This window comes from Marasmius oreades, chromosome 7 (genome assembly GCF_018924745.1).
Source record: "Marasmius oreades isolate 03SP1 chromosome 7, whole genome shotgun sequence".
Taxonomy (NCBI): Eukaryota; Fungi; Basidiomycota; class Agaricomycetes; order Agaricales; family Marasmiaceae; genus Marasmius; species Marasmius oreades.
In genome coordinates, this window is record NC_057329.1 from 808894 (window position 1) to 826338 (window position 17445).

General features: G+C 46.6%; 7 protein-coding genes across 7 annotated transcripts; 4 read left to right on the forward strand and 3 right to left on the reverse strand.

Annotated features, from left to right (window-relative positions):
- Positions 1 to 1643: 1643 nt before the first annotated feature.
- On the reverse strand, positions 1644 to 4198 carry E1B28_010960 (uncharacterized protein). Its single transcript, XM_043155948.1, has 6 exons — positions 3981 to 4198; positions 3486 to 3902; positions 3078 to 3433; positions 2965 to 3023; positions 2012 to 2911; positions 1644 to 1929 (listed from the first exon to the last, which is right to left on the reverse strand). Exons 3-6 carry the CDS (start codon positions 3107 to 3109, stop codon positions 1748 to 1750), a joined length of 1173 nt encoding a protein of 390 aa, XP_043005732.1. The 5' UTR covers positions 3110 to 3433; positions 3486 to 3902; positions 3981 to 4198; the 3' UTR covers positions 1644 to 1747.
- A 209-nt stretch (positions 4199 to 4407) lies between these two features.
- Positions 4408 to 6480, forward strand: E1B28_010961 (uncharacterized protein; the record flags this gene model as incomplete). The annotated part of the gene is made up of 6 exons (XM_043155949.1): positions 4408 to 4613; positions 4671 to 5089; positions 5144 to 5256; positions 5308 to 5784; positions 5849 to 5979; positions 6033 to 6480. 6 exons carry the CDS (start codon positions 4408 to 4410, stop codon positions 6478 to 6480), a joined length of 1794 nt encoding a protein of 597 aa, XP_043005733.1.
- Positions 6481 to 6864: 384 nt separating this feature from the next.
- On the forward strand, positions 6865 to 7653 carry E1B28_010962 (uncharacterized protein; the record flags this gene model as incomplete). The annotated part of the gene is made up of 2 exons (XM_043155950.1): positions 6865 to 7188; positions 7249 to 7653. 2 exons carry the CDS (start codon positions 6865 to 6867, stop codon positions 7651 to 7653), a joined length of 729 nt encoding a protein of 242 aa, XP_043005734.1.
- Positions 7654 to 7876: 223 nt separating this feature from the next.
- E1B28_010963 (uncharacterized protein) lies at positions 7877 to 9296 on the forward strand (the record flags this gene model as incomplete). Its single annotated transcript, XM_043155951.1, has 8 exons — positions 7877 to 7930; positions 7988 to 8005; positions 8066 to 8411; positions 8469 to 8548; positions 8601 to 8641; positions 8698 to 8848; positions 8909 to 9073; positions 9129 to 9296. The coding sequence occupies 8 exons, from the start codon at positions 7877 to 7879 to the stop codon at positions 9294 to 9296; spliced, it is 1023 nt and encodes a 340-aa protein (XP_043005735.1).
- Positions 9297 to 9335: 39 nt separating this feature from the next.
- Positions 9336 to 10792, reverse strand: E1B28_010964 (uncharacterized protein). Its single transcript, XM_043155952.1, has 4 exons — positions 10614 to 10792; positions 10501 to 10552; positions 10093 to 10448; positions 9336 to 10025 (listed from the first exon to the last, which is right to left on the reverse strand). Exons 1-4 carry the CDS (start codon positions 10753 to 10755, stop codon positions 9436 to 9438), a joined length of 1140 nt encoding a protein of 379 aa, XP_043005736.1. The 5' UTR covers positions 10756 to 10792; the 3' UTR covers positions 9336 to 9435.
- Positions 10793 to 12187: 1395 nt separating this feature from the next.
- Positions 12188 to 15105, forward strand: ATM1 (Iron-sulfur clusters transporter atm1, mitochondrial). Its single transcript, XM_043155953.1, has 12 exons — positions 12188 to 12436; positions 12493 to 12773; positions 12825 to 12936; positions 12993 to 13179; positions 13240 to 13321; positions 13377 to 13465; positions 13519 to 13606; positions 13656 to 13830; positions 13882 to 14039; positions 14091 to 14624; positions 14684 to 14804; positions 14862 to 15105. Exons 1-12 carry the CDS (start codon positions 12304 to 12306, stop codon positions 15011 to 15013), a joined length of 2112 nt encoding a protein of 703 aa, XP_043005737.1. The 5' UTR covers positions 12188 to 12303; the 3' UTR covers positions 15014 to 15105.
- Positions 15106 to 15239: 134 nt separating this feature from the next.
- On the reverse strand, positions 15240 to 17059 carry E1B28_010966 (uncharacterized protein; the record flags this gene model as incomplete). Its single annotated transcript, XM_043155954.1, has 5 exons — positions 15240 to 15544; positions 15596 to 16395; positions 16453 to 16727; positions 16801 to 16872; positions 16934 to 17059. The coding sequence occupies 5 exons, from the start codon at positions 17057 to 17059 to the stop codon at positions 15240 to 15242; spliced, it is 1578 nt and encodes a 525-aa protein (XP_043005738.1).
- Positions 17060 to 17445: the final 386 nt, after the last annotated feature.

The window sequence follows — 17445 nt, forward strand, 5'->3', positions numbered from 1 at the left end:
TTGATTGGCCCTATAGTTATATGACTTTCTGGGTGTCACAATAATTTCCTCGGAACGCTGCAATTTCTATGCGGCATGTTCCTTAAATTTTTAGTATTAATTTAGTGGTATTGAGTACTGAAGTTTGAAGCTTGAAGGGCAACCTGTAAGTACGTTCCCAATATCATCCTTGCACAAGCGGACAGGTCCTCGGAAGACTCCGAACGAGCTGGAAATCAGGCGCGTTTAGACAGAGCGAAACCAGAGTTCGGCTACCAGCCACGAGCAAAGAGGCGGTCCATGTCACGCTAGTCAGACGGTATTATATTCTAACACGCGTTTCAGGGCTTAATAGAATGTGCAGCATTGACGTTAAGTTACTCCTCACCACAAAAGAGGGTATCATAAGGCTATATGCCAGGAGGGAGGAGAACAGAGGCTAGTTAATCCCGGCGACAGCCACCTGGCGTCAAATACCACTAATTGCATTATTGCATACTTGCCTTGACCGATCCACTGTCGAGGTGTCGGTAGACACATAGCTCATGCTGGGGAAGGGTGACTGCTTAGAAATAGGGTAGATCATACATCATCATAGATACCGACTACAAGGTACATTTGGTGTACGAAAGAGAAATAAAAAACAAGAAATAAAATGGAGATCACCCAATGCCAGTCATGAATTTACATACATATCCAATTAGCCTATTAGGGAGTCACTCAAAGTCAACGAATTGACATCGAGTCGTGGGATTCTAAATCGGAATACGGCACCTTCAAGGGTCGCGCGCCCTGGCCTCTGCGCCATACCCGGGTGAAAACCGAAGCGATTATCAAAGTCGATCTCCACAGTGTGGGATTTAATAAAATACCCAATGACCTGACCAACAAGAGACCTCCTCGACATCTGATGGAAGGGCCTTAAACAGCTTCATCTTCCATCAGGAAGACTACAAATGACTCACAACAGCTCTTGGGCGGTCTGAAACACCTTCTTGTTTCGATGGTGACCTTCCATTCGAGTCTCGACCCCTGTGGTAATTAGTGGTAAGTTGGTGTTTCATATTTCCGCGCCTATGTTTTCGGAGACCAAGCTGAGCTGAATGATGTGTAATTTGAAGATACTTAGAGGCATGGGGATACGACGAATGAGCGCCCAGGGTCGGTGGGGTAGGGAGAGCAGAAATCCACGTTTTTTTACATTTATCCACCCCTGCACGTGTGGATGTCAGTGGCGTAGCGCCCCGACACTTTATCCATATGGTCGACGCATTCAGCAGCCTAAAATTGAGAGCGAATGACCATCTGACCCACTTGTTCTTGTTCTGGTGTTCATTCATTGAGTCGCACCGACGTAAATCCCATATCAAACCACTTCCGATCTGTTCCTCTCCGCAACTTCACCTTCACTGAGGAATGTAGAGATTGAAATCGGTATGTAGTGCTCATGTCGGCAACCGAAGAAACATTCGTTTCTCTCGGTCGACCACAGCAGCGTGTGTATTCAGAAGAATGTTTTGAGGATATGATAGCTGTCGTAGTCATTTCCGGATTATAGTGGATGCTTCCGTACGGTTGGTTAAACCCCATTTATGATTTCGGCCCATTACGGTACTGGACATGTCTGTAGATCCCGACTATGGAGAATTGAGAGTTGGACAGTGCGCAGGTACCTCGGAAGAGCCTCTTTACTCTGGACTCAGCCGCACGTTCGATTGTAATATCTCATCCTCGACATTTCATGTCCATCATCAATATTAGATTTCATTTAAGAAGATACACCTGAACAAGCCATGCCCTGCATCAAATTAACGAAGGTAATCTCGTCGTTTTTGAACCGCTGCGAGGAACACGTCGTGACATGTCGGTTGCGAGTGTGGCTTGTCGTAAATCGTTTTTTACAGCCATCGCAAGCGTAGGGTTTTCTACCGTAGTGGACATTCAGATGGTCTAAAAGTCAAAGAAAATAGAAGAAAGGGTCGTCAGAAGTCAAAAAGAAAAAGACGAAAGTTGAGAAAAGTCGTCAACTCACTTCGGAGACCATGCTTCTCTGTAAAGGTATCAAAACAGATATGACACGAATGTTTTGCCTCCTTTTTACGACGATCTCGAGATGCCTTGCGAACGGTAGGTTTCGCGACGGTAGGGCAAACAATGGGCGTAGGTAAAGCTTCGCCACCTGAAGGCGAGGCCGATGACGGTGGCATCGAGTCAAAGGGGCGACCGATGCTATCAGAAGGAACTTCGTGAATAGATCCCAGATTCGACGCCTGCTCTTCGGTGCTGCTGTTCGCCGGAGGTGGAAAACCCTGAGCGTATGGCAGATGCACCGACTGGTTGAGCTGGGCGTTCAAAACGCCATAGCTACTTGCACATGCCGTCGTAGATCCAGAAAATTCCCAACCGCTGTTAGATCCACTCTCTAAAAAGGGGTTGGCATCCGGCAAAATGACGGCGTTATCAGGCGGGGGAAGCGGGAGAGTATCATAGGTGTGGTAGTGGGTATCATGGAACTGAGAATAATTTATGTGCGACTGGGTAATGAGTTCCCAGCCCGCCATAGGTGACTGTGGCATTGGAAGATAAGTATCACCCGTGGTCACTTCTGTTGGAGAGAAGGTGGGAGCGTGAAGATCCACGTTGTATGTAGATGCAGCGGGATCATGAAGGTCATTATGAGGACCTCTGCAGCCGGATGTGAACACATAATTTGCGCTACACTGGTGGCTGGCATCGGTAGGCACCTCATCGTGTGTGTATAGATCGTGGGCTGGAGCCCAGTTCTTAGGCGGACCGATACTACGATGCAATGAAACAGGGCTCGGTGTTACCGGCCCAATCGTAGAAGGTGTGGTTGGACTATAGGAACTGCTGTCACAGAAATAGCAGGTTTGATGAGCAAACGTTGAGGCTTCCCCTGAGGTGTGGACGTCTGAAAGCTCATTTTTAAGACACATCGTGCCCCAACAAAGAAAGAATACTGACTAGACGTGAGTAATGGGTGTGGAGATCCATCGCGAGTTAAAGGTAGAGGGTACGGAGTACTGAGGACATTTGGGTCGGTCAATGCTGCGCCGGAACGCGAAGGGAGGACTCACAAAATACGCAGACGACGCTGAGGTCGAATCATGCTAAGTAACCTTTGGACTTCTGCACGGATCTGGCGGCTGTTCGTCGAGTGGAAGGTGAGAGGAAAAATAGAGACAGGAAGATGAGGGTGGAATTAGAACAGACTAGAAATATGTGTGGGGATGGATGACATAGACTAGCTGTTGAGTGGTTCAAAAATCTTGGGTGAATTGTCCGTTGCCCCGATTGCCATTTTCGGATCGTGTAAACCAGATCCCGGCAAACCCCCCTCCAAAACATCCTGTTTGGGGAGCGCCTATAATTCGGAAAACATTTGGGGGGCGGGCTAGGTATTAAGGGCATGGTCAACACGAGGCGATTCAAGCTGTAGGTAAGATGTTCAGTTGATGATAAAGAGAATGGAAGAGATACCGGACCATTTGACGAAATACAAGGAGGGGAGCAGGAAGGGACCCATGAATAGTAGGTTGAGCTTGGATGAGGGGGGAAAGCGAGCAAGAATGGACAGGAACGACAACGACGAAGGCAACGGTTGAAATATCGCTCTTTCAACGTTGACATTCGTGGGATCCACGCTTTGACATGACATATCTCTGATAGAGGCGCAAAGTTGAACAAGGACAGGCTAAATGAGATTGAAATGCGGGGCAGCTTGACATTGTGAATCAAAGAGCACTCCCACCGCGAACGATGGTGAAGGACGCGTCTTTGGGATGGAGAATATGATTTTTCGCAAGTTCCGCCAAGATCCAAACAGCCCTGGCGATTCGGGGTGGTATCGGCGAGGCCACCGATACTAGGCGTGAATGAATAGTCTTTGCTGGATTAATGCCCTAGTATATCGAGATCGAGTGAGTAAAATAAAAATAAAAGAATCAGAAAAGAGCTTGAAAACGCCGCCCACTACATACAGCAACAAAAAGATCTTTCGGTTCGTCGTTCCTTGATGTGATTTTATGGAAGCTCGTAATTTCCACTCGAATGGGAGCCTGAGATCCGAATGATATTGAGAACATCCGGATATTCAAGATTATCTTGATTCGGAGCTAGACATACAGCAAGACGAAAGAGGTCCAGTTGCGAAAAGGGAGGGAACTTATCGCGGCAGAAGACCCAGCTACGTTCATGTACATGTTTATTACATAAGCTCGACCCACACCCTCCGACTGGACTCCCAACCAAGACTCTGGCAGGGCATCTTTGAACACAGCATCCGTCTATGGAAAGACAGGCAAAGAGGCATTGGGTGACTATCCACAATCAAAACAGAATCATCCTCCCAATGAGCCCATTGTCTGGAAAAACTCTCACACTCCCTCTTTCTTCGCGACGACAACAATGTCCACCGAAAACACCACCTCCTCTCATACTGAATTGGTCAGAGCATTGGAGCTCGTATCTGTCGAAGCCAGTAATATTACCAATGTCAACTTGTATCCGGGATGTGCAGAAATTACACGTGTCTATCGGTTTGGCGTGCAGAAGGGACAGAACCTCGTGAATATTCGCGAACTTCCTTGGACGATGGAATTGGAGTCTTTGAGGTACGTTGCGCCGTCATAATTCTGCTTCCACATTTATCATCCACTTGCTTCCTATAGAGTCAAAAGTCACCTGGGCTCAACGAAGATAAACAATGTAACGGTGGACCGGATGTTAGGATTTTCACCACCGAAACCTCTTGCTCTAGTCACGGCTCAACGTAGAAAAAACATTGTCGAGAAGCAGCTGGATAGGGTAAAGAAAACCTCACTCGCTCTGGATTGCTATACTGGAACTTTCAGAGCATCGGATTGTAGCATCAACAGTTTTGAGGATATTCTGAAGAGAATTCGGTCCTCAGGAGAAATGTTGGATGAAGAGATTCTTGGTCTAGAAGATGAACTGCGTACCTTGAACGAAGAGATACAGCTTGAACTTGAGAGGCATGAGGCTGTCTCGGATGGGCAGAAACCCTTCAAAGCAACAATTTCGATGCTAGTAGAGGATGCATGTGACATGGAATTAAGGCTGGTTTACAGTAAGTTTCATTCAAACGTTCAACATATGCACGACCTACTTTACATTCTTACAGCCGTGAACCACGCTAAATGGACACCCGCGTACGATATGCACGTCAATTTGAAGGCTCTCAACTCGCCTGTTTCTCTCACGTACAAGGCCATGATAACACAAAACACTGGCGAGGTGCGAGTCTTCAACACATGCTTTTGAAAGCGCGCTGACTTTGATGCTCAGAATTGGACCAATGTTCCTCTGACATTGAGAACTATGTCTCCCTCGACCGAAATCGACCTACCTATCCTAGAGTCCTGGCCGCTGACCTTGACCTTACCCGAACATCAATCTTCCCCACTGACCAGTCGGAAGAGGCGGCGAGAATCAACAGGCGGGACACCCGCCAGAAAGTCCGGGACTTACGATAAAAGGAACGTGGCCTATGAGGAAGAGAGTTCGGAAGAAGCAGAAGAAGGGGTCGTTGGTGCGGAATCTGGGAGCCTAATGGATGCAAACACTAATGGTGACGAGGGAGACGGAAACATTGACACGCTGGGTTTTCCCGAGGGTAACGTTAGTGTGACCTTCAAAATTCCCGGAGGAGCCACAATTATCTCGAATAATGCTGTTCATCAAGCTCTCATTGCGGACCTGAAGCTAGAAGCGAGATTGGAGTGGAGCTCGATTCCCAAAGGAGATTCCACTGCACTTGTGAAGGTAAGATACTGAGATTTTGTTTACTGAACTTGATTAATTATTTTTAATGAATCAATCCGAACAGGCACAGCTACGGAACACCTCGGAATACCCTTTGCTTCCCAGCACCGCAAATGTGTACGTTGATGATGCCCTCCATGCAAGGTCCGGGATACCTGGTGTACCGCCAACGAGTACATTCGAATGCACGCTTGGGTACGATATCCCGTCATCGTTTTGAAATGGTTCCAGCTCAACTTTCTATCCAGGCTCGATCCTTCGTTGCGAATTACATACCACCCAGCTGTTAAACATAGTTCAACCACCGGGTTCTACAACAAATCACGGGCCTATAACCACATTCAACGTATCACGATCCATAATATGAAGCACCTGCCCCTGAAGAATCTCAAGATTTTTGATCATATGCCTATACCAGAAAATCCGCAAGTGTCTGTCAAATTAATCAACCCTGCCCTCAGACTTCCCGGACCGGGGATGGAATCTGGCAACAAAGCCATACCTTCAGTGAAGGTGTCCGAAGGCGTCGTTGCTCAATGGGCTGGATCTGATGAGCCTGATGCAGACGTGCGCAACTTGGGAAAGGACGGCAAGATTTCCTGGTTGTGTGATCTTCCTGCACAAGGAACAATAGAACTAGTTCTGCAATGGGAGGTATTAACCCCTCCGGATGCTCAAATTGTTGGTTTATACTGAGTAGTATTCCTGTCTACATCTACGTATGTTGTTATCGTGTTGTCGTAATTTGCTGTCTCTAGCACCTGGTTTGCACTAGTACTATCTCAGCAGGCGCTCCGTCAGCCGTCTTCAAAGTTCACACGCACATTCCCAGTTTTCGCAACTTTGTGTTCCGCATGTTATCCTCAAGACATAGCAATCACTGGTTTGAAGACGGAGACATCCTACTGCATTATAGATCCATTGACACGAAGGAAGAAGAAGTCTTATACAAAGTCCATACTTCAAAACTGTCGTTGAGCAGGTTAAGCCCGAAAACGACCGATTCATCTCTAAATGGTCGGGATCTTGGGCTAGACCTATCGAATTGCCACTATACACTTGTGGAAAGTAGTCGGGTCGATGCTCGCGATCTCGATATATTGCTTGACCATCTCTACGGGTCTAGGTAAGTTTTCGCCGTCCGTTAACCATTTCTTCCTCATTCATCACCAGCCACCAAACTTGACATTTACTAGTGATCTCTCTACAGCGTACAGTTATGAACAAATTTCTTCTATCATGCGAGCATCAAGTCCTGATCAGCTCGACGTACCTCGATTATATCAAGAAGCCACTTCATACTTCAAATCGCTCGTTCCAGCGCAGCCTGAGGTTATAGCAACTTTTAGATGCGATTGGGCAGAAGACGCTATGGCTTTGTCAATTAAATTTCACATAACTGAGGTAAGGGCTTCGGCTTTTCGCTTGTTCCACCCCGTAAGTTGTTGACAGCTTGAGAAATAGGTCCAAAAACCTCTGATATACTACCTCATCGCCCACTCTGAACTCGATCGTTTCCCTTCATGGGTTGCACCTGATATGGTGGAAAGGATAAAGCAACAGGTAGAAACCATCATGCCTCGTCTAATCGATCAATTCAGCCCCGTCATCTTCACACCACCGCCGACCTCTCATATGGAATGTACGGATATTATCGCTGATCGTTGGATGACCTTGGTCATTACTCCTGCTTTGAGAGATGGAGGTACTGGGAAACCCTTGGATTTCTTGGAGACCATGAAAGGATTGGAATGGGAGAGGGAGGGTGTATGTAAGGACTGTGTGGCGGACAAGAGGGATGAATGGATGGAGGAACAAAGGAAGATTTGGGAACTTTTGGATGGATGGATTTCAGAAACCCAAAAGTAATGAATAACCACATATTACTCTTGTACATTTACCGTATACAAAATAGGAACTAAGTTACAGTTAAAGTGCTGAATGGTGAAACCGAGTTGTCATGCGGTCAACAGAAGTTTGCCCGGTACATACAGACGTCAACACCCGTTTTGCTTTGATCCCGACAACTACGAGTAACACGATATCATCCATCTACAATCGACTCAACATTTGATACGTTTAGTTCCAAGAAATGCCTCCAAAAAAGCAACAACAGGCTAGTTCTTCCAAAATCAAGGACGACAAGGTGTTTGAGCGACTGTAACATGGGAAGCGATACAACTGACTGATTCAGAGCTCGTAGACATTTGGCATGAAAAACGTCGGTCTAATGACATTGATACTCTCAGACTCGGCCGAAATACTGAACTATCAATGATAGAAAAACAAATCTGCCAAGGTTCAGAAGGAAGTACAACGTATCCAACAACAGCAACAGAATGCCGGAAAGTCGAGAGCTGTGCTGGAGAAGGAGAAAGAGAAAGAGATGCGTGAAAAAGCCAAGGCAGAAGAGGAAAAGCGGAAGAAGGAAGACGCTGCGTTGATTAAGCCGGTCGTGGCTCAGAAGGTTCCCTTTGGGGTGGATCCCAAAACGATCTTGTGCGCGTACTTTAAGGCGGGACAGTGCGACAAGGGCAGCAAGTGCAAGTTCAGTCATGATCCGGATGTGGGTAGAAAAGTCGAAAAGAAAAACCTGTACGCAGATAGTCGGGAGGAAAAAATGGCTGGTATGTTCACATTCAGATTAACATTCATCCGTATTCACCAGCACTCGCATCTTCTAGATACCATGGATCAATGGGACGAGGAGAAACTCCGTAGTGTTGTTTCATCGAAACATGGGAATCCACGGACAACAACAGATGTCAGCTCACCTCCACAATACCACCGCTTCTACGCTGACCGAGATTCTGCAGATCGTGTGCAAACATTTCATAGAGGCTATTGAAACCCAAAAGTATTTGTTCAATGTGCATTCTTTTCTTTCGTCAACGTGCTAAACACCTATCTTAGGTTTGGCTGGTTTTGGGAATGTCCAAACAGCGATAACTGTCAATATCGGCACGCCCTTCCACCCGGATTCGTCCTCAAATCGCAGAAGAAAGCACTAGACGAAGCCGCTAAGGCAAACACAATTAGTCTAGAAGAATTCCTTGAAGTTGAGGTAAATATCCCAATTCCATCTCAGGATTTATTGGACTAGATCGGGTGTTTCAATCCTCAGCGTCACAAACTAGGATCTAACTTGACCCCGGTGACTCCCGAAACCTTTGCCAAATGGAAGCAGACACGAATGAATAAGAAACAAGCAGAGGATGAAGCACTTCGCAAGACCAAGGATGTTCAACACGCTGCAGGGAAGAATACGGGTATGAGCGGAAGAGACTTGGTAAGAAACGTTGTTGTACCTCCACTTTCCCGTCCTTCAATGATCGAATCTACAGTTCCAATATAACCCTGAATGGTTCGAGGACGAAGAAGACGATGGCGAAGACGATTGGGACTTGGCCAAGTACAGAAGAGAGCAGGAAGAGGAGTCCTTGGCTGTTGAGGAGAAGCGTGTAGCAGATTTGGCCTTGCATGACGGCGAATACCACGAAAACGGTGCTTAACTTCTAGGTCGACACTCGTGGTGGCAGATTTTGCGAGAAATATATATACATGTATATATATTCATTATACACTGTGCTAAGACAATATTGACCGGCGCCTGGTATACGGTAAAACTCAAGTACAAGGTTGCATGAACATCTACTCATCATCGCTACCATAATCCCCCAAATTCAGCCCTCCAGTTACAGGTGGTGGTGCAGGCTTAGGCCGAGCAACAGACTGAGCAAGTCCATTCTTCCTCCTTATCTCGGCGAAATATTTCAACCCCTCCATCGCATCTGCACTGAGTAGACCTTGAGCCTTAGGTGGATCACTCTGAGGCGGCGAGGTCGAGCCACTGTTGTCGAGCTTGCGCCTCTTGGCAGCAGGCTCCTCCTCCTCGCTGTCCTCTTCTGCCCCATTTTCGTTCCCGATAAGATGTCCATCTTCACCTATTGCATCTCCCTCCTCGAGCGCTCGTATTGAGCGCATCGCATCCACAATACGAGGATCCATGTTTTCTCTGATAGCTTTTTGACCCATTTCCTCCAAACGTTGTCTCTCGTTGACTTTCGAAACAGGATTAGGGTCTTCGGTTGCCCAACGGACGTTAAGAATTTCGTCGTTGTCCAGAGACTGACAAGCCATGGCTTCTTTTGCAAACTGAGCATGGAGCTCCGATTTGTAGGTCACGAAGGCGACACTACGGTACTGGAGGACCTTCACCGCCCAGCCAGTCTCAGAGTCATCTGTAAAGAAATGTAAAAAAAACATCGACACTTGTTTCCAAACGATCATAAGTGACCTATGACTCACCTCGCTCGATTTCGCCCCATTCTTTGAAATGTCGTCTGACAACCTCTTCCGTCTCCAACCCAGTTCCGGTCTCCTTGACCCTCCCAACATAGAGGGTACGATTCTGCCTATTGAAGCTTCCAACACCACCCATATCATCTCGATAATCAGCGAATTTGTCTCTAGCGAAACAGTCCTTCGAACTATCGGGTAAAGGATTTTCGGTGTCGGGTAGTGAATGTAAATATTCACATTCCCAGCCGTACGGACAACAGCCACGAGCGAAGAAGAGACAACAATATTTGTTCCCGGTTGCGTTGGCACGCGTCAGACCTGCATCTCGTTTAATGTTGCATCGCGTTTGTGATTTTACTTTGCTGTTTGTCGAAAGTCAGTGTTCGATGAGGAGGAAGTGGCAGAGGTTCGTACTTGGAGTAGCTATCTTCTCTATCTCCTCCTGCCCATTTGTTGTACCATATATCTGCGGGAGGTAAAAAGACGTTGGTTCTGAGAAGTAGTTATGAGTAGGCATCTGAGCGCACTGTATTCTTTCCCGGTTTGAGGGGTTTCTTTCTTTTCAACTTCCCCAGGTTTAACTTGTTTCCTTGCAGGTCGAGTCAATGCTTTCTTCATCTTTTTGGGAGCGGTGACTGCCTGGGTTTCCATTGCATTGGTGGAGGACATCGCATTGGTCGTGTGGTTTATGGCTGGTTTGTGACCAATGTGTGACCATGGTTTGTGTCACCAAGCCCGACTGGAGTCCAACTTAGCACCACTGGTTCCCGAGAGCCATATAGCTTTACATATCACATCAGGATCAAAGCAGACATTTAACGTGTTCAAGGTTAAAATGCGAAGTAATTGGTATTAACTGAAACTTATGGGGCGTGGATATTGAATTGTACTAGGAGTCTCCCGAGCTGGTTTTGTAGTGCTGAAATTTCCTACACTTTTCAGCAGCGCACCTTTCCGCATTCGGTGCAGGGTTTACTGAAGCCGTAGTCGCAGGTATGGCCGGTAACTCCGTTGCATTCGAAGATATGGCCATTGGTGCAAGCAGGATTGATGGACTCGTCACCGCAGAACTGGCTTTGGACAACATTGCAGACGCATGTAGTATTGTCATTACAACCTGGATCGCTCTAGCATAGGGAAGTGGGTGTCAGAGTTGGCGGTCGTGAATGAGGAACGAGGACGTACGCGCCGGATGGGCTCAGCGGTAGTCACTGTGGCGAAAGCCAAGGTAACGAGGACAGCCAAAAACTGTAGAAAGGGAGGCTTGAGTCGCGGAGCTCGAGGCCGGGTGAGGGTACCTTACCTTCATTATGATCGGGATGGAGGGATGTGTCGTTGGATTCTGAGTTGGCAAAGGGGTTGTCGTTCAATGAATCGGAGCAATTTGTTTTTCCTGATGATCAAGCTTTTATACCGTTCCAGCCCTTGGAAACCAAACTTGGCTATTTTTGGCAGATACTGACACCTGTGGTGTTGAGATTGAAGCGGCGGAGTTAAGCGCAACGATGAATGATAGGGCTTTGATTAATGGTCAGAGGTTGGATTGACCTGCTTCAAACGTGGGGCCTGTTTATATCAAAGTGAATTCCTGGAATTTCAAACGATGTCTTTCGTCAAGGATAGTAAGGGGTTCGTTCTTCTGTAGATCGTATTGCCTGAAATCGACCCTGTAGGATTTGGCTTGTATTGACTGTATTTTATGTCAAGTCTTGCTCGGAAAAATAAAAGAGTAGAAGTTGGCTGGCTGGACGATGGAAGGGTACGGGAACTTGGAGCAGAGACCTTGGGATAGGGATATCATGCATGCAAGCGTTTATATAAGGTGATGTTTTCAAGTTCGAACGGGTTGGGGAGGTCTCAAAACCTGAGACTAGAGCTGAAGACCGTCGGAGCTGCTTTTTCACTGGTACCCAGATCTGACCTTCCCAAGATTAACCACATCGATATCAGACCCTTGATCATAGATGGATGATTCAAAATCAAGAAAACTGCAGGTGAGGTGATGAAGGTGATGAAGGTGGACTGTTGCATATGCACGGTAGCTTTAGAAATCCAGATAAGATAAGATCGATGACGCGATCCAAAAAGCTTCGCGCCTTTTGGCGGACAACCTCTGCGGCCGGCCACTTATACCCTTTACGATACCTCATTCGTCAAGATCTAGCTACTTGCGTTCTCAGAAAGAGGTCGTGATTGTTTTATCTCCGTCTGCAGGACATGTTCCCGGTTCTTGTAGGACACTTCGCGCGACCGGGACCACACAATATCGCACTCTGGCGGCATTTCTTTGCGGCATCTCAGACATGTAGACGCTCTTTGGTTAGCTTTTCATCCTTGAAATATTGCTCAGGTGCGCTCTCCAGTCTCTCCGAAGGGGTGACTTAGGACTCAATTGTGATTTTGTAGCGGGAAGATCTCGACGGTGTTATGGACACTTGGCTCAGGGGAAATCTCAGGAAGCCGGAAGGAAGAATGAAGGGTTCAAAGAGAAGCCTTCGACTCCTCCCAACTCAAAGTCTTCGACTTCAGGCGATATTCTGTCCGAGGTAGCACCACCGACACTATCACAAGAGCGAAGAAACAATTGGATAGTGATCAAACGCCTCATGGAAAATGTATGGCCCAAGAATGATTGGAAGACACGCGGGACAGTAGTGATGGGATTCGTGTTCCTTTTTGGCGGAAAAGTGTGTCCACACCCTTCTCGCTACCTTATCCTCTTCTAATTTACTCCACAGTTGCTCAACGTTCAAGTGCCACTAATATTCAAGCAAATCATTGATACTTTGAACTTGGATATCACTTCGAGTACAACTGTATGGACAGTCGGCGGTTCACTTATTCTTGGCTGTAAGAAGTGCACACAGACTCTAAACAGATTCATATTCATGCAAAAATTGACTCAGATGGGGCTGCTAGAATTGGCGCAAACGTTTTTGGGGAACTACTGAACGCTACCTTCGCCAATATTGGACAACGCGCCGTACGAAAAGTTGCACGCGAAACATTCGATCAAATCATGAGCATGGATATGAAGTTTCATCTATCGCGTCAAACCGGAGGTTTAACAAGAGCAATTGATCGAGGAACGAAGTGAGCTTTGAAGAGCTTCACCCTGATCGTATCGTGACCCTTGAACGTTCCGATTTTCAGGGGAATAAGTTTCCTGGTACAGGCGGTTCTCTTTCGGATAATACCTACCGCCGTCGAGATTTCTTTGGTTTGCGGTATCTTGGTAACTTTTTTTCTGGACGAAATCGATTAAGTTGAACCGTTGACACTCCAAATAGACGTACAAGTTCGGATGGAACTTTGCTGCCATAACAGTCGGGACTCTCGCCGCCTATACGTGGTTTACTGTCCGTACAACTGCTTGGAGGTATGATTGGCCTCGCACTGCTCTTTGTGACTAGCTCAAGCCTCGTTTTCCAGAACTCGTTTCCGTCGTGAGGCAAACAAGGCCGACAATCAGGCTGCCACCATTGCAGTTGATTCATTACTTAATTACGAAGCTGTCAAGGTCTATCTCGTTTCCTCTCCACCACAACGCTTTACTCAGAAATCTACAGCATTTCAACAATGAGAAGTTTGAGACTGCACAATATGACAAGCACCTCAAGGATTACGAGTCTTCCTCCGTTAAGATAACGACTTCCCTGTCATTCCTCAACTCGGGGCAAAACGTGATATTCTCGAGTGCATTGACAATGACTATGTTGATGGCTGCACAAGGTGTCATTGAAGGTAAGAATGTTGTCGTTCAGTTATCTTGATCTAACCCAACCTCTCCTCAAGGAACTATGACTGTGGGTGACCTTGTAATGGTCAATCAATTGATTTTCCAGCTTTCCTTCCCTCTGAATTTCCTTGGGACCATCTACCGAGAAATGAAGCAGAACCTCTTGGATATGGAGGTTCTCTTCAAATTACGCGAGGAGAATCCGCCTCTTCAAGTAAGTTGCCCATGCAATTCTTGCACAACGAGTTTTTATGCCTAATTCTAGGACAAACCTGGTGCAAAACCCCTACAACTACGCGGGGGGTCCATCCGGTTCGAGAACGTAGACTTTGCCTACCATCCTGACCGTCCCATCTTCCGAAATCTCTCCTTCACCGTTCCTGCGGGGAAGAAAGTAGCAATTGTTGGTCCCTCCGGATGCGGAAAGTCAACTGTGTTCCGTCTTCTATTCCGATTTTACGATCCCTCGTCTGGACGAATCTTCATAGACGACCAAGATGTTCGAGATTTACAAATCAAGAGTGTTCGGGAGAATATCGGTGTGGTACCACAGGATACACCACTTTTCCACGCGGATGTTATGCACAATGTGCGGTATGGAAGGTTGTCGGCGACAGATGAAGAGGTCATAGAGGCGGCCAAGAAGGCCAATGTGCATAACACGGTTACGGGACTACCAGAAGGGTATAAGACGAAGGTGGGGGAGAGAGGGTTGATGATCAGTGGAGGAGAGAAGCAGAGGTTGGCGGTGGCTCGAGTCTTATTGAAGGATCCTCCGATTTTGTTCTTTGACGAAGCGGTGAAGTTTTCTGTCATCATGTTTCATGAGAACGCATTTTTTATGCCCTGCCTATTTAGACTTCGGCGCTGGATTCCAACACAGAAACGGAGCTGATGCGGAATATCAACAATACCCTATTAGATCAGTCGAGAACGAGCATATTTATTGCTCACCGACTCAAGACCGTTGTCGAAGCTGGTATGTATCCTATCAGTCGCTGGACAGAATTTATCGTATGATTGACTTGTGCTTTAGATCTCATTGTTGTTCTGAAGGATGGTCAGGTAGCTGAACAGGGAACCCACGAGCAACTGATTAGAAAAGGCGGCTTGTATTTCACAATGTGGCAACAACAATCCTCTGCAGAATTGTTATCGGAGGCAGAGCTATCGGATGTCACGTCGTAGATAAGGAGTGGTGGCATGCTTGAGGCGTATTTCTTAGATTTATCGTATTCTATACATATGTAGACCTGTAACCGGCCCTTCAAACGATGGCTATATCATGTATTCTATCTCCGTTTCCATTCTCCCTATCGTACTTGGATCTTGTATCAAAAGCGAGTGATCAAAACACGGTTTAGAGTTCGAGTCGCGCTTGAATAAGGATAAAATACGCCCATTTATTCGAATCTCATAACATTCCTCCCACCAAAGCAACAATTAATTTAGTGAGTAACGGAATTCTTCTCTCTCCACCCTTCCATTCGCCAGCATCTTGCCTGATATTAGCTGCCTCCGCAGCCAGGTCAGTACTAAGTCGGGATATCGAGTTTGAATTCGACGTCGCGGTTGATCGTTCAGAAAGCTGAGTATCAGATGGCAGGATCATCAAAAACGAAAGTTCCGTGTCGATATGTGCGGAACGCGAGTTTAAGTTCGTCGATCCGAAGAGCGTGAGGACCGGAGCAGAGTTTCGTGTTGGATAAAGCCATAATCCTGGATAATCACATAAGAACTTTGTCTCAAGGAAAACGCAAAGGAACTCACCCTTTCCATGGTAGGTACACCCATCCTTCCACCACTCCTGTAACTGAACGCCTTTCCGAGTCGTAGTTGTCCATAACCTCCCAGCTCGTTTGACAGCCGCCATGAATCGTTGTTCGAATAAGGTGTATCCGTCTGGTATACGACCTGAGATACCTTTGGATCCGTAGAAGCCGTTCGCTTTTGGACTTGCAGCTATCACTCGAACGTCGACATTAGTTGAACCGAGAATTAGCCTTTGATAACGCTCATATAACCCGAAATATCCGCTTGTTAAGTCAATGAGGGGACGATTCTGTAGATTATTATCGTCTTCTCTCGTATCTGGTTGCATCCCGTATGCGTTTACATGTCGAAACAGGCATTCGAACGTCTTTTCCTCTTCCTTGATATTAAACTGTCCTGCCTGGATAATCGGAACTAGCGCGACACTAGACTCTGCCTCTATGAGTTCTGATGCCATTTTCTCTGGATCTTCCTGCCTTGATTTCGTTACGTCCTGAGTAGATTCGCAGTAAGTCCTTTGAAACGCAGAAAGAGCCTCCTCAGCCTTCCGATGTATCTTATGCGGGTGCGTCCTAAAATCGGGCCAGAACATCGTGTAACCGTCCTTATGAGTGAACGAATACGGTCCCAAATCCAATTCCGACTTCGAATTCTTCACGTCCGTTGGACAAAGTTGGTACGAGAACCCGGACACCGTTTTCATGAAGTCGAAACAATACTGAGATAGTGTAGGTTGGTTGGAAAAATGAAGATATCGGTCTTGGCGGTCGGTAAAATAGGATTTGTTTAGATTGGCACTGTAACGAAAGTTGAGGAAGAAATCAAGCCTGTGGGGACGCCCAAGTACAACCTACCCACTTATCATCACGCCATCATCTGCTCCGTAAATCTTTGCATGCCATGTGCCCCAACCCTCGTTGAACCGCGGTGGAACAAGTTTAGCCATGATACCACGTAGATTCGGGCTACGAAAGAAAGACGCGTGAACACGATTTGGAAACTCTTCGAGAAGAGGCAATAAGATTTTGGCTGTCGAAGACGCTCCGGGTCGAGTAGAACGATTGAGGTCGAGTTGCAAGTAGAGGTTTAAGACATGTCTTTTACGGAGAGAATCCGTTAGAACGTCTATCTTTCAGGCGAGAAACAAAACAGGTCAAAAGCGTTGGTCTCAAGCCAGAAATAATTTGCGAGAGAACACACACGAGTTCTGATTCACTTGAACCAATGTATAGAGAGGATAAGAATATCCTTCTCTCCGCTCCCCGAATCATTGTCTATTAGATTTAGATTCATTAACAACCAGAAAAAGAACACGAGATCCAAGTAAGACCGCACCAAAAGTTGCGAATAAAACTCATCCGGACGCTTTAAAATCTTGACATCTCGGGGTGAGACGGTGAACAGAGGTTGACTGCGACAAAGTTCGTGATAAAGCTGGGTGAAAGTGCGGGTCAAGGGCATTCTTGAGATGTCGGGGACTTCGACACGGATGTAAGAAGTGTGACAAAATTCACGAGTCTCTCAGAATAACGGGTAGAACAAAAACTAACTAGTACTTGCTAGGCACATTCGTAACAAATAGCCTGCGCGCTACATACGGGCTACGAAGTAGACCAATATAGGTATGTAAAAGTAAACAAAACTCTTGTGAGTATTAGAGGCCTTTCAAAATAAAAGAAGAGAGAACGTTCTAAGTGAATTTTTCGAGGTAGGGAATATTGGTGGGAGAATCAAGAACAAAAGATGTTATAACAACCTTCGATGCTAACCTATTCCACCCCTGCTGGAAGCACCTGAGGCTGAGAGGAACGCCAAATCCTTTTCCTCCTTGTCCATCTTGATCCAAA

Bases quoted from the DNA above. Each gene is read 5' to 3' on its own strand.
- E1B28_010960 (XM_043155948.1), bottom strand. From the start codon at position 3,109: ATGATTCGACCTCAGCGTCGTCTGCGTATTTT. The intron at 3,024-3,077 runs GTGAGTCCTCCC...AAATGTCCTCAG, and splicing joins CAGCGTCGTCTGCGTATTTT to TACTCCGTACCCTCTACCTT. The intron at 2,912-2,964 runs GTCAGTATTCTT...ATGAGCTTTCAG, and splicing joins ACACCCATTACTCACGTCTA to ACGTCCACACCTCAGGGGAA.
- E1B28_010964 (XM_043155952.1), bottom strand. From the start codon at position 10,755: ATGTCCTCCACCAATGCAATGGAAACCCAGGCAGTCACCGCTCCCAAA. The intron at 10,553-10,613 runs GTGCGCTCAGAT...TACCTCCCGCAG, and splicing joins TCAAACCGGGAAAGAATACA to ATATATGGTACAACAAATGG. The intron at 10,449-10,500 runs GTACGAACCTCT...TTCGACAAACAG, and splicing joins AGAGAAGATAGCTACTCCAA to CAAAGTAAAATCACAAACGC.
- ATM1 (XM_043155953.1), top strand. From the start codon at position 12,304: ATGTTCCCGGTTCTTGTAGGACACTTCGCGCGACCGGGACCACACAAT. The intron at 12,437-12,492 runs GTGCGCTCTCCA...GTGATTTTGTAG, and splicing joins ATCCTTGAAATATTGCTCAG to CGGGAAGATCTCGACGGTGT. The intron at 14,805-14,861 runs GTATGTATCCTA...CTTGTGCTTTAG, and splicing joins CAAGACCGTTGTCGAAGCTG to ATCTCATTGTTGTTCTGAAG.